Source organism: Microcaecilia unicolor, chromosome 1 (assembly GCF_901765095.1).
Source record: "Microcaecilia unicolor chromosome 1, aMicUni1.1, whole genome shotgun sequence".
NCBI classification, from domain to species: Eukaryota; Metazoa; Chordata; class Amphibia; order Gymnophiona; family Siphonopidae; genus Microcaecilia; species Microcaecilia unicolor.
The window spans coordinates 101,516,376-101,529,028 of NC_044031.1; the positions used below are offsets into that span (position 1 = coordinate 101,516,376).

Genomic DNA, 12,653 nt, shown 5'->3' on the forward strand with positions numbered 1-12,653 from the left:
CTAGCTCCTTGCATTTGAAATTATGTACTTTCAGCACACATGCCCAGCAGTACTAGAAGTCCATTCTTAAAGGGTGCAAATTGAAATACGTTTCAATAATTTATACAAATAAGTGTGTTATGCTCAATCACTGCAATTTTAAGCTACTGTACACAGGAATGAAAAGATTATAGAAAAAGTGCCATAGCAACAGTGCCTTAATAAGGAAGGAGAAAATTTAAAAACCACGGAAAACTGAAAAAAAAAAAAAAACTGAATGTTGATGTTTGGTTGGGGCTTTTTTTTTTTTGGGGGGGGGGGGGGGGGGGGGTGAAGGATAAACATACATCAAAAAAAAAAAAAAAAAAGCACTGCTCTTGAACGGGTGCAGGTGTGGAAAGATGTTCAGGATATTCTGTATACTGCCCAAGCTATTCAAAACTGTTTTAGCCCAAGTCATATTGCCTGGCTCTGGCATAAAATTTTAGGAAATTAAAGATTTTTGAATGATAAATTAAAAAAAAAATAAGAAAGCTAATTTTGCAAACAAGTTTACATGTAAAAGGCTAGATATTTAGCCACCTCAGCATTGATTAGTTTTGGATGTCAAAGCTCTGATACACATGGCTTCCCCATGGCTTCACTCTACAAAACATATTTACAATGTGAAGAATACATCTACAAGAAATCTACATTTCAAGGGTTTTACAAATCAACCTTGTATCTTTCCCCTGAATTAACTCCCTCCTGTGCCCTTCCCCTGTCTTTTCCACTGCCCAGTTTTAACGGTCCAAAGTCTACCCAAATGCAGCTCAAAAATGTTAAAACTGGGCAACCAGTTTTAAAGTTCGTGTACTAAAATCACGTGCAATTAGCCTCAACTTCTCAAACCATGAAGGAATTCTGATTCTTTAGTTTTTCAAGTTCTTTAATTTGCTGTCTCAAAAACAGTATCCTGTAAGACAAAAATGCATATATTAGCTGGTAGAGTGCTACTGTAGATGAACAATTTTCTATTGCATTTCAAATTTTAATAATTCCCTGCTAAATGACCAAAAACCCACTGAGTTCAATTTTATAAAGTGCATCAAAATTTAGGTGCTAAAATGTAGCATGTTAAAGCGAATCCTATAATGGCATCTGGGTGCCCAGATTCCATTTTAGAATACTAGCATAAAGGTAAAATTATGTATCATACCTGATAATTTTCTTTCCATTAATCATAGCTGATCAATCCATAGACTGGTGGGTTGTGTCCATCTACCAGCAGGTGGAGATAGAGAGCAAACTTTTGCCTCCCTATATGTGGTCATGTGCTGCCGGAAACTCCTCAGTATGTCGATATCAAAGCTCCATCCGCAGGACTCAGCATTTAGAGAATTACACCCACAAAGGGACACTCTGCCCAGCTCACCACCGCCGAAACGGGGGAGGGGAATTAACCCAGCTCATCCCCACACAAGTGGGGGAGGGGAATCCGTCCAGCTTATCCCCGCGGAGCGGGGGAGGGACACCACCCCGCCGATGCGGGGGGATCTGGCTTATCCTGCAACCGCGGGAGGAGCTGACTGACCCTAACACCGCCGAAGCGGGAGGGGTACAAAGCTGCCCTACAGCCGCACGAAGCGGGAGGGAGTGCCGGCAGAATTTAAGTCTCAATCCAGCCCCGTAAAACGGAGGGTAGAGGAATGCAGCAGCTCACTGTAACACAAACTCGTCTCAACTCTTGAAGAATCCAAGTGAAAAAACTTGAACACGAAGTCCTCCTGAAGTAACTGAAGACTAAACTTGAACCTAAAATGCAACCAGAATATAAACAGTACAGATATCTGGGAGGGGCTATGGATTGATCAGCTATGATTAATGGAAAGAAAATTATCAGGTATGATACATAATTTTACCTTCCATATCATCATGCTGATCAATCCATAGACTGGTGGGATGTACCGAAGCAGTACTCACCCAGGGCGGGACATTGAAATCCCTGACCTCAACACTGAAGCTCCAAACCGGGCCTCCGCCCGAGCAGCCACAGTCAAGCGGTAATGCTTGGAGAATGTATGGGCCGATGCCCAAGTTGCCGCCTTGCATATCTCTGCCAAGGAGACGGACCCGGCCTCTGCCATCGAGGCCGCCTGAGCTCTAGTGGAGTGAGCCTTCAGCTGGATAGGCGGCACCTTCCCCGCGGCCACATAAGCCGCTGCAATGGCTTCCTTGACCCATCTTGCCACTGTAGGCTTAGCAGCCTGCAGACCCTTACGAGGACCTGCAAACAGGACAAACAGATGATCCGATTTCCAGAAATCATTGGTCACTTCCAAGTATCTGATGATAACTCGTCTCACATCCAGATATTTGAGAGCAGAGTATTCCTCTGGGTAGTCCTCCCTACGAAAGGAAGGGAGACAGAGCTGCTGATTCACATGGAAGCGAGAAACAATCTTGGGCAGGAAGGAAGGCACTGTGCGAATAGTCACTCCTGCCTCAGTGAACTTCAGAAAAGGCTCTCGACATGAGAGTGCCTGGAGCTCGGAAACTCTTCTGGCTGAAGTGATAGCCACCAAAAAGACCGCTTTCAACGTCAGGTCTTTCAGAGATGCCCTTGACAAGGGTTCAAAAGGCGGCTTCTGTAACGCTCTTAGCACCAGGTTGAGATTCCACGCAGGCACCACCGAGTGCAGAGGAGGGCGCAGGTGATTAACTCCCTTGAGAAAACGCACCACATCTGGCTGCGAAGCCAGGGAAGCACCCTTCAGGCGGCCCCTGAAGCAAGCCAGGGCCGCTACCTGGACTTTAAGGGAACTGAGCGACAGGCCTTTCTCCAGACCTTCTTGCAGGAATGCCAACACTGAAGAAATTGGAGCAGTGAATGGAGAAAATGAGCCTGCTTCACACCACGCTGCAAAGGTACGCCAAACCCTGGCGTAAGCAGTAGAAGTAGAGCGCTTCCTCGCTCTCAGCATAGTGGCGATGACCTTGTCTGAGAAGCCCTTCTTCCTCAGACGCTGCCGCTCAATAGCCAGGCCGTAAGACCAAAGGGGGAGGGATCCTCCATCACCACGGGACCCTGATGTAACAGACCCTGCTCCACTGGCAGCCGCAGAGGATCGTCGACTGAGAGCCTGATCAAGTCCGCATACCAGGGACGTCTGGGCCAATCCGGACCCACCAGGATTATCCGGCCCGGATGCTTTGCCACCCGGTCTAGCACCCTGCCCAACATGGGCCAGGGCGGGAACACATAGAGAAGCTCTTGTGGCGGCCACTGTTGGAGAAGAGCATCTACTCCCAGGGATCGAGGGTCCTGTCCTCTGCTGAAAAAGCGCGGCACTTGGCAATTGGCCGATGACACCATCAGATCTAGGCTTGGCTGGCCCCAGCGCTTCGTGATGTCCAAGAACGCCTGAGCAGATAGCTGCCACTCTCCGGGCTCCAAGGTATGGCGACTGAGAAAGTCCGCCTTGACATTCATGACTCCGGCAATGTGGGCCGCTGACAGCTGTTCCAGGTTCGCTTCCGCCCACTGGCATAGATTCATGGCCTCCTTGGCTAGAGGGGCGCTCTTGGTACCTCCCTGGCGGTTGACATAGGCCACAGCCATGGCATTGTCCGACAGGACCCGTACAGGCTTCAACGCCAGTACCGGGATGAACTCCAAAGCGCCAATCGAATGGCTCTGAGTTCCAGGAGGTTGATAGACCACTTTGCCTCTGCAGGAGACCAGAGCCCCTGCGCTGTCCTTCCCAAGCAGTGGGCTCCCCAGCCCGACAAAGAGGCGTCCGTCGTGACGACAATCCACTCCGGGGTCACCAGAGGCATTCCTGCAGACAACTTGTCTGTCTGCGTCCACCAGCTCAGCGCCTTGCGCACTGCTGGGTCCAAGGGAAGGCGCACAGCATAATCCTCCGACGTCGGAGTCCAGCGCTGCAGCAGAGAGAGTTGTAGTGGTCTCATATGAGCCCTGGCCCAGGGCACTACTTCCATCGTGGCCGTCATAGAGCCCAACAGCTGCACATAGTCCCAAGCCCGAAGAGGAGAGGCTACTAGGAACTGGTCCACCTGAGCCTGAAGCTTGACAATCTGATTGTCTGGCAGGAACACTCTGCCCACTTGGGTGTCGAATCGAACTCCCAGATACTCCAGGGACTGAGTTGGGCGCAGCTGGCTTTTCTCCCAGTTGATGATCCACCCCAGGGAGCTCAAAAGAGCAACCACCCGGTTCACAGCTTTGCCGCACTCTGCATAAGAGGGGGCTCGGATCAACCAGTCGTCCAGATAAGGATGGACTTGTACTCCTTCCTTCCTCAGGAAGGCCGCGATGACCACCATTACTTTGGAGAAGGTCCGCGGAGCAGTAGCCAACCCGAACGGGAGGGCTCTGAACTGGAAGTGTCGGCCCAGGACTGCAAAACGCAGAAAGCGTTGATGAGGAGGCCAGATGGGAATATGCAAGTACGCTTCCTTGATGTCCAAGGATGCCAGGTACTCCCCTGCCTTCACTGCCGCTATAACAGAGCGGAGAGTCTCCATGCGAAAGTGCCGAACTTTCATGGCCCGATTGACCCCTTTGAGGTCGAGGATAGGCCGTACAGAACCTCCTTTCTTTGGTACCACAAAGTAAATGGAGTAACGCCCCTTGCCAAGCTGATTTTCTGGCACCGGAACGACCGCACCCAGGCGGATCAGATTGTCCAAGGTCTGCTGCACTGCCACAGCTCTGACCGGAGACTTGCAGGGAGAGAGTACAAACCCGTCTCTTAAGGGTCGGCAGAACTCTAGCTTGTAGCCGTCTCTGATGACTTCCAGCACCCAAGCGTCTGAAGTTATTGCGGTCCACTCGCCCAGAAACGAGGACAGCCGTCCTCCAATCTGCACTGGGGCGTGGACCAAGGCCCCGTCATTGGGTACGAGACCCTGGGGGAGGACCGGAGGGAGCACCTCCGGGACGGCGGTCTCTGCGAAAGGAATGCTGCTTGGGGGAGAAGTTCCTCTTGAAGGAAGAGGGGGCAGAGGAGCCCGACTTGCCCGGGCGGTACCGACGGGCTTCCTGAAACCGTCCTCTGGAGGTACCGGGGCGAGTACTAGCCCGAGCCCTGACCTCTGGTAACTTCTTGCCCTTAGATGTGCCGAGATCGGTCATGATTTTGTCCAGCTCGACCCCAAAGAGCAGCTTGCCTTTAAAAGGCAATCTAGCCAGGCGGGATTTAGAGGTGTGGTCAGCAGACCAATGCTTCAGCCAAAGCCACCGCCGCGCAGAGATTGTCTGAGCCATGCCTTTAGCTGAGGCCCTCAAGACATCATACAGCAAGTCTGTCAAATAGGCTAAGCCCGATTCCAGGGCCGGCCAATCAGCCCTCAAGGAATGATCCGAGGGGGAAGCCCGCTGCACCATAGTCAGGCACGCCCTGGCCACATAGGAGCCACAAACTGAGGCCTGCAAACTTAAAGCAGCCGCCTCAAAGGACGACCTTAAGGCCGCCTCCAATCTTCTGTCTTGGGCGTCCTTTAGGGCCGTGCCACCTTCCACCGGCAACGCCGTTTTCTTAGTCACCGCAGTGATTAAAGAATCCACGGTAGGCCACAGATAGGCCTCACGTTCACCTTCAGGCAAAGGATAGAGGCGGGACATAGCCCTAGCCACTTTAAGGCTCGCTTCCGGGACATCCCATTGAGCCGAAATCAAGGTGTGCATGGCATCATGCACGTGGAAGGTTCTAGGCGGGCGCTTCGTCCCCAGCATAATGGCAGAGCCAACAGGGGCTGAGGGAGAGACGTCCTCCGGAGAGGAAATCTTCAAAATGCCCATGGCCTGCACTAACAGGTTGGGCAAATCCTCTGAGCTAAAGAGCCGCGCTGCAGAGGGGTCATCCGCTCCATCCGAGCGGGGATCCGTCTCCTCCAAGAAATCCGCAAAGGACCGTTGGGAGAACTCAGATACGCTGCCCTCATCTACATCAGATGAGACAAAGTCCTCCAAGACCTGGGAATCAACCCGAGGGCGTTTACCTCCGGGGGCCTCAACCTCTTTGCCAGACGAGGGAGCAGGGGCAGCGTTTTGCATAAGGAAGGCCTGATGCAGCAGCAAAACAAACTCGGGGGAGAAACCCCCCAGACTGTGCACTTCCGCAGCCTGGGCTACAGCCCTAGACGCACCCTCAACCGGCGCTCGCAAGAGCGGGGGAGAGACATGCTGCGCATCCAAGATGGCGTCCGGCGCGACACTCCGCGAAGGAGCCGCGCGGGAAGAACGGCGCTTAACTTTAGCCGCTTTTGTGCCGTCGCCCAAATTAAGGGCGTTCATGGCATTAATGTCTCCCACCTCAAGGGCGGCCCAAGAAGAAGCCGTCCGAGCCGCGTGGCCGGCCAAGATGGCGGAGGCGAGCAGCGGGGATGGGCGTTTATGGCGGGAAAAACCGCCACACCGGAGGAAGGACCGGGACCACTCATCGGTCACGAAACTGTCACCCAACAAGGGCGAATCAGACTTTAAGACCCCCGCATCCCCTCTAGAAGCGCCCAAGCGATCAGGGGAGCGACTCTTTGCGCCCTCGCCCTCCGACGCCATAGGCCACGTGGAGATCAATCGGGGAACCCCCTGCCCGCTATAAAAAGGTAAAAATTACCTGCTTTCCGCTCCGAGCTGTAACGACCTGGTGTCCCAGTGAGTAGCTGCAATAAACGTTTAAATAAACGTCGAAATAAACGCCTTTAAGGACGTTCAAAATTTTTTTTTTTTTTTTTTAACGGAGCCAGCGGGAGGGGGGAGAAAAGGAGGGACCTGGCGCCACCAGGTTTGCACTTGCTCAAGAAGAGCCCTCAACCCCAGGCACTCAACAAAACCTAAAAATTAGGCTTGGAGGCCTAGCCAGAGCTGCTGCTGTGTGTGACCACCACCTGCTGAGATAGAGAACATACTGAGGAGTTTCCGGCAGCACATGACCACATATAGGGAGGCAAAAGTTTGCTCTCTATCTCCACCTGCTGGTAGATGGACACAACCCACCAGTCTATGGATTGATCAGCATGATGATATGGAATTAGCAATTACACTAACATTTAGGTATGCCCACTTATGCCTTGTCAATAACAGGCATAAATTCATGTACCTAAATGACATTCTATAAGCTACATGAATACATATTTGATTTGGTCATGTGCACGTCCCCTTGAATTTACATGCCACGTGACTTGTATGCTCATATTATATAATACTGCTGAGTGCACACCTACCATTTACACACACAAATACAACATTCATGCATGTAAGTGCTGGTATTCTATACTCTTAGCATGCAAATGATGCCTATACATTTAGATGTTAAGGTTATAGAATTAGGCAGGTAATGTGAGGAGATGCTCAATTTCTAGATTGTAAGCTCTTTGAGCAGGGACTGTCTTCTATGTTTGTGCAGCGCTGTGTACGCCTTGTAGCGCTATAGAAATGCTAAATAGTAGTAGTAGTAGTAGTATTACAGAGGACTAGTACACTTGTGTCGCAGTGCTTTCAAGTATGACTGCTCTTTGTCTGAGCCAACAGGACAGAAATACAACAGTTATGGCAGAACTTGGGCTGAAATGCAATGCTGACAGACTAGCACGGTGCTTATGCACAGATCTGAAAAAAGTTAAGTAATAAAATCTAAAATTCAAATCTAAAACTCATGTTAAACAGGTAAGTGTGTAGGTAACAACAAAAAGAATAAAAATTGTTGGAGGATGATACTGTACCAGAAGTGCACAATCCTAGGCCATAAATGGGTCCAATGTTAAGGAAAACTCAAGCTATATAAGTTTGTATCACTTTCAAAAATGTTCAACTTTTGTTGTCTTATAATCTGGATGAAAAATGCATTAGAACAGTGTTTTTGCACATATCCCCCTATAAACTTACCCCCTCAAAAAATCCAAGTGAAAAATATATTCCAGAAACAGCCATAGATGTATGCTGTCAACTTTCGTTTTCGTCAGATGTGTACAAAAAGCCGTGCTTACCAATGACATTTTGATGCATGTTTGGCAAGCATCCTCTGCACACATAAAATTTACATGTCATTAGTTTTCTGCATGACAGGGTTTTCAGCTTACAGTAGAAAACAACCTTGGAGGGGTGTTTTTTGTTTTTTTTTTTTGAGTGGACGTCCAAGTGTTCCTGACAAGCATTTGGATGTTTTTTTTTTCTTCCGATTCCTTCATAGCAGCCCCAACGAAAGGTGCAGACCTCCCGTTAGGTTTTCCACAGTAAAGGGATCGGAAAACAGTAGTGCATCGCTTCGCATACACATTATAATACTAATTTGCTCATTAGCATTCGAGTCATTCCGTGTCAAGTGGACCAGGGGTCCCCACCTCACCATCTCAGATTTTGATGAAATTTGGTACATAGTTGCTTTATGATAAAAAACTAAGCTGTGCAAAATTTTAGTTCAAAAGACTAAAAATTGGAGGTTCTAGGGGACCTCAAGTAAAGGGTTGCAAAATGTCGCCTGAGCAAAAATGACATTTTGGGCCAACTTCCAGAAGCTGTAAAACTGGAAGTTTTAGTAGTACAAGGGGGATATTTGGAGAACCTGCACTACTTTTAGGGCTTAATGAACTGGCAAAACCCCATGTTCCTAGTCCTCTTACGTTTTGAATGGTTTAGGCTCAAACTTTGCCAAAAAAACAGCAAAAATCAATTTACAGCGATGTTGAGGCTGCTGTAGTTTCTAAACTAGTTGGCCTTTCAGGTTGAGTTTTGGTAGGTGTACTAAATGCACGGCTGTAATGAGGCATTCCAATTTGCAGCACTTTCCTTCAAGTGGTTGAAAAATTATAAGCGTTCAAAGTTGGTATAAAAAGCATTTTTGCCCATTTTGGGCTATCTTTGATGCCCTTGATCTCCAGTGGGACAGCTTCAATATTGTTTCTTTTAGCACCATTAGAAAGAGCAGATTTCCTCCTCTCAGAATATGTAGTTTTCATTTTGGAGTCTCTTCATATAAGGATTGCAAAAATGCCCTCAAATGTTTGCGGGCAGCAGCCTGTGTAGTAAAAGTGATTCTTCTTTCAAAAAGCACCAATTTTTTAAAATAAAGAACACATTATGTTATAAAACTGTATTCAAGAAAACTAAAAAACAGGAATGTTTTTTAGGATGTGGAAGGATGAGGCCAGGTTTCATAACAGGTTTAAAGAAAACTGCAGTCAGTTAGGATGACCGACTTGGCCAATTATGATTGGTGGACCCTGTTGCAAGGCATCTGAGTGTCTGTTGCTGGTGTTTCTTCACCCTTGCTACAGTTTGACCTCTTAGTGAGCTGTAGGAAACAAAGTAAGCCTAGCAACAGACACTCAGGAGCCAGGAGGTACCAGAAGCATACAATTGGGCAATGAAACAAACAATTCTGCCTTGCAACAGGGTTCACCAATCATAATTGGCCAAGTCTAACTGGCTAAAGAAGTTTTCTTTAAACATTATGTTATAAAACTGTGTTCAAGTGAGACAGCATGGGCATAATTATACATATATAAGAAATTATATTAAGTGTTAATTCTGTTTAAAGGTGGTCAAATACTATTTCAACTTTTCACCCTGCAAGTGAAGGAATGCCAGCTGGATTTAATTACTTAGAAAGTCTAGCTTTGGCTAAGCTAAAGGTTAAAAAGGTCAGAGAGAGAAACTTTCTTTGACCCCTTGTGAGTGATGGATTGCTAATGCTAGTTCAAAGATATTACCTTACCACATACATCTGTATACTATTATGAACGAGGCAAGCAGGCAGTTTGTTTTAAGATTAGGCTGAAATACTGTTGAGAAGAAAATAGTTAGATTTTAGAAGTTCTTGATATTTAGAATATGTCTTATAAGGATGCTTATTTTAGAATATGTTTATTCTGTGTAGTTAATATGTAGAATACCTTTTTAAATCTAATGTCTGTCCAACTCTTTGTCTGACTTTCTAAGTAAGACTGTAGTTGAAAAGGTCAGCATATGGTTTGAGTTAGCTGCAGTCCTGGCTAGGTGAAAGAGAAGTCAACTCTCTTCTCCTTGATTAATTATAGGTAAATGTAGGACTGGGCTTTCTGAAAGAAATAACAAACTATAGCTGTATGCTATTAAGTAAGACTGGCCCTTGACCCCTTAATGAATGCCAGAGTCCAGTTAGCAGTTTGAGCTATGACTGGGATTATAGCAAAATGTAAGACTGGCTCTTAGCCCCTCAATGAACCTACGTTAATCATAATAAAATGCAAGAGACTGGTGCCATATTGTCTGGTTTGAGGGGCCCCAGGTCATAGGTCAGTTTAGGACATCTCAAACCTATGTAACTGATATTTTGGAAATATATGTATGGAGATGATTGGTTGAGGCAAGGTAATCAATTTATTCTTTACCATCTGGAGAGTAAGGGGGGCTAGGAGGGAGATAGAACGGTATATAAGTGGGAGCAGAAGCAGCTTATGCCAGAAGGAACAGACAGAAGAAAGAGAGCTGAAGGAAGACAGACAGCAGAAGAAGAAAAGGAGCTGAGACAGAAGCCACCAGACAAAGAGAGCTAAGAAAGAGAAGAGAGCTAGAGCTGATGTCCTACTTTGTTTGCTGGCAAATAAAGAAGATTTCTCCCTCATTCTGGTGTGTGCAGTTTGACTCCTGAAGTACCACAGATTCTGCTAACAATAGGGGTAATTCATGCATCAATTCCTGCAACACAAGTAAACTAAAAAACAGGGTGGAAACCATTGTATACATACTTCTTGTTGAAGAAACTCGCACCTGCACCGACAGGCTCATTTATATTGAATTAAATGCCACAAATGAAGATATTAATCACTTTAGACTGAAGTAAAATTTTACCCATTGAAAACCTGATTGCAAGAATAAATGCGTTTGTTGAACTGATGCTAATGGTCATCAATGGATCCAGAAAGATCAGATGAATTTCCACTTTGCTCATTTGGCTGTTCAAGTACATCAGTGTCATTTACTGACATACAATAAAAATAAAGGTTTGAAATTAATTGAAGAGCTTCTGCCTGATCAACAGAAGTTGTTACAAGAGCGTTCTGGTCAACTTTTCGATGCTGGATCAACTATTTGCCTTCATCATGAATCCTTACTGTTGAAAAAGTTTGAATTTTTGCAAAGAACCTGCTGTAACCCATTTTCCAAAGGTGGTCATAATGCAAAAAGGGGCTTAAGAGTGCTGGATGACACACTAGCAGCCCAGCTAAAGGCCTTAACAAGCAAAATATTTGTGCCGGGTCAGAAACTATGTCCATCTTGTCGAAAAGACGTCAGTAACAGAGCTGCTGATTCTTTATCATCATCAACAACAGCAGATGATGAACACAGTGACATTTCTGGCAAGTTGAACACAAGTTTGACATCGCTTGGTATTTCTCCATTAAAGTTCAAAAAAGTCAGCAAGCGTGATGTACGAGGCTACACCAAGCGCAAAATCAGGAGAGTGCAAAATACTTTGAGTCATCATCTTGCAGTTGCTGGTGGCTTAGACCTAAATGAGTTTGAAACTCAACCTTCTACCAGTCAGAAATGTGACAAATGTTCTGATTATGATGACCTGCTAAACGAGTTGAAAAACAAAGTCCAAGTTTCAGCAAATCATGCAGAAAAACTGCAAATACTAACTTTAGCACCAAACAGCTGGTCTATTGAAAGAACTGCCTCAGAATTCATGGTTTCAACTAGAATGGTTAAAAAAGCAAGAAATCTGAAATCAGTTTGTGGAATTCTGGCAAAACCAGACAAGAAGAAAGGTAAAGTTTTACCAGAAGAAACAGAAAAAAAAAATTCTTGGCTTTTTTGAAGATAATGATTCAGTAGACTGTGCCCAGGGAAAAAAAGATTTTGTCTCTGTCAGAACTGGCACTGAAAAAAATTCAAATGCAAAAGCACTTGCTGCTTAGCAATCTAAAAGAAATGTATGTTGCATATCGTACTCGAAATGGGCCAGAAGTGGGTTTTTCCAAATTTTGTGAGCTAAGGCCAAAATGGTGTGTCACTGTTGGCTCATCTGGTATGCATTCAGTGTCATTCATCAAAATGTGAAGCTTATGCTTGCTGGAAGCCATCTGCTGAACAAAAATTACAAAGCACTGATGGCTAAAATTGTGTGCAATTTGGAATGCAAAGAATGCATGCTTCACAGGTGTGAAATATGTCCAGGTAAAGATGTGCTTGAAAATTACCTGACAGAAGTGTTCAGTGATGCTGACCCAGGTGAAACAATCGAGTTTAAGCAGTGGGTTCATACAGATCGCACCACACTGGAGACCAAACAGATGTATGTTGATGATTTTGTATTTGAGCTTGCATTGAAAGTTTCAAACCTGTCAATTCACCATTACATTTCCAAACATCAGACACAATACTTCACAATCCTTGTGAAATTGTTGTTCTCTTGGACTTTGCTGAAAACTACTCCTTTATTGTCCAAGATGCTGTTCAAGGTTTCCACTGGGAAAACAGTCAAGCTACACTGCATCCATTTGTTGTGTACTTCCGTGATGCTTCAAGTGAAATTCAGTGCATAAGTGTTTGCATAATAAGTGACAGCTTGCGGCATGATGCAGTTGCTGTACATGCATTCTTGGAAAAATTAATCGAGTTCTTGAAAAGCAAAATTGGAAAAATAAAATATGTAACATACTATAGTGATGGCTCAGCTGCACAA

General features: G+C 46.1%; 1 protein-coding gene across 1 annotated transcript in view; it reads right to left on the reverse strand.

Annotated features, from left to right (window-relative positions):
- Positions 1 to 295: 295 nt before the first annotated feature.
- Positions 296 to 12,653, reverse strand: part of WAC (WW domain containing adaptor with coiled-coil) — a 219,130-nt gene continuing 206,772 nt past the window's right edge. The window contains exon 14 of the mRNA XM_030199272.1: positions 296 to 934. Within this exon, the coding sequence (XP_030055132.1) occupies positions 865 to 934 (70 nt within the window). The 3' untranslated portion in view covers positions 296 to 864. The remainder of the gene's footprint in view (positions 935 to 12,653) is intronic.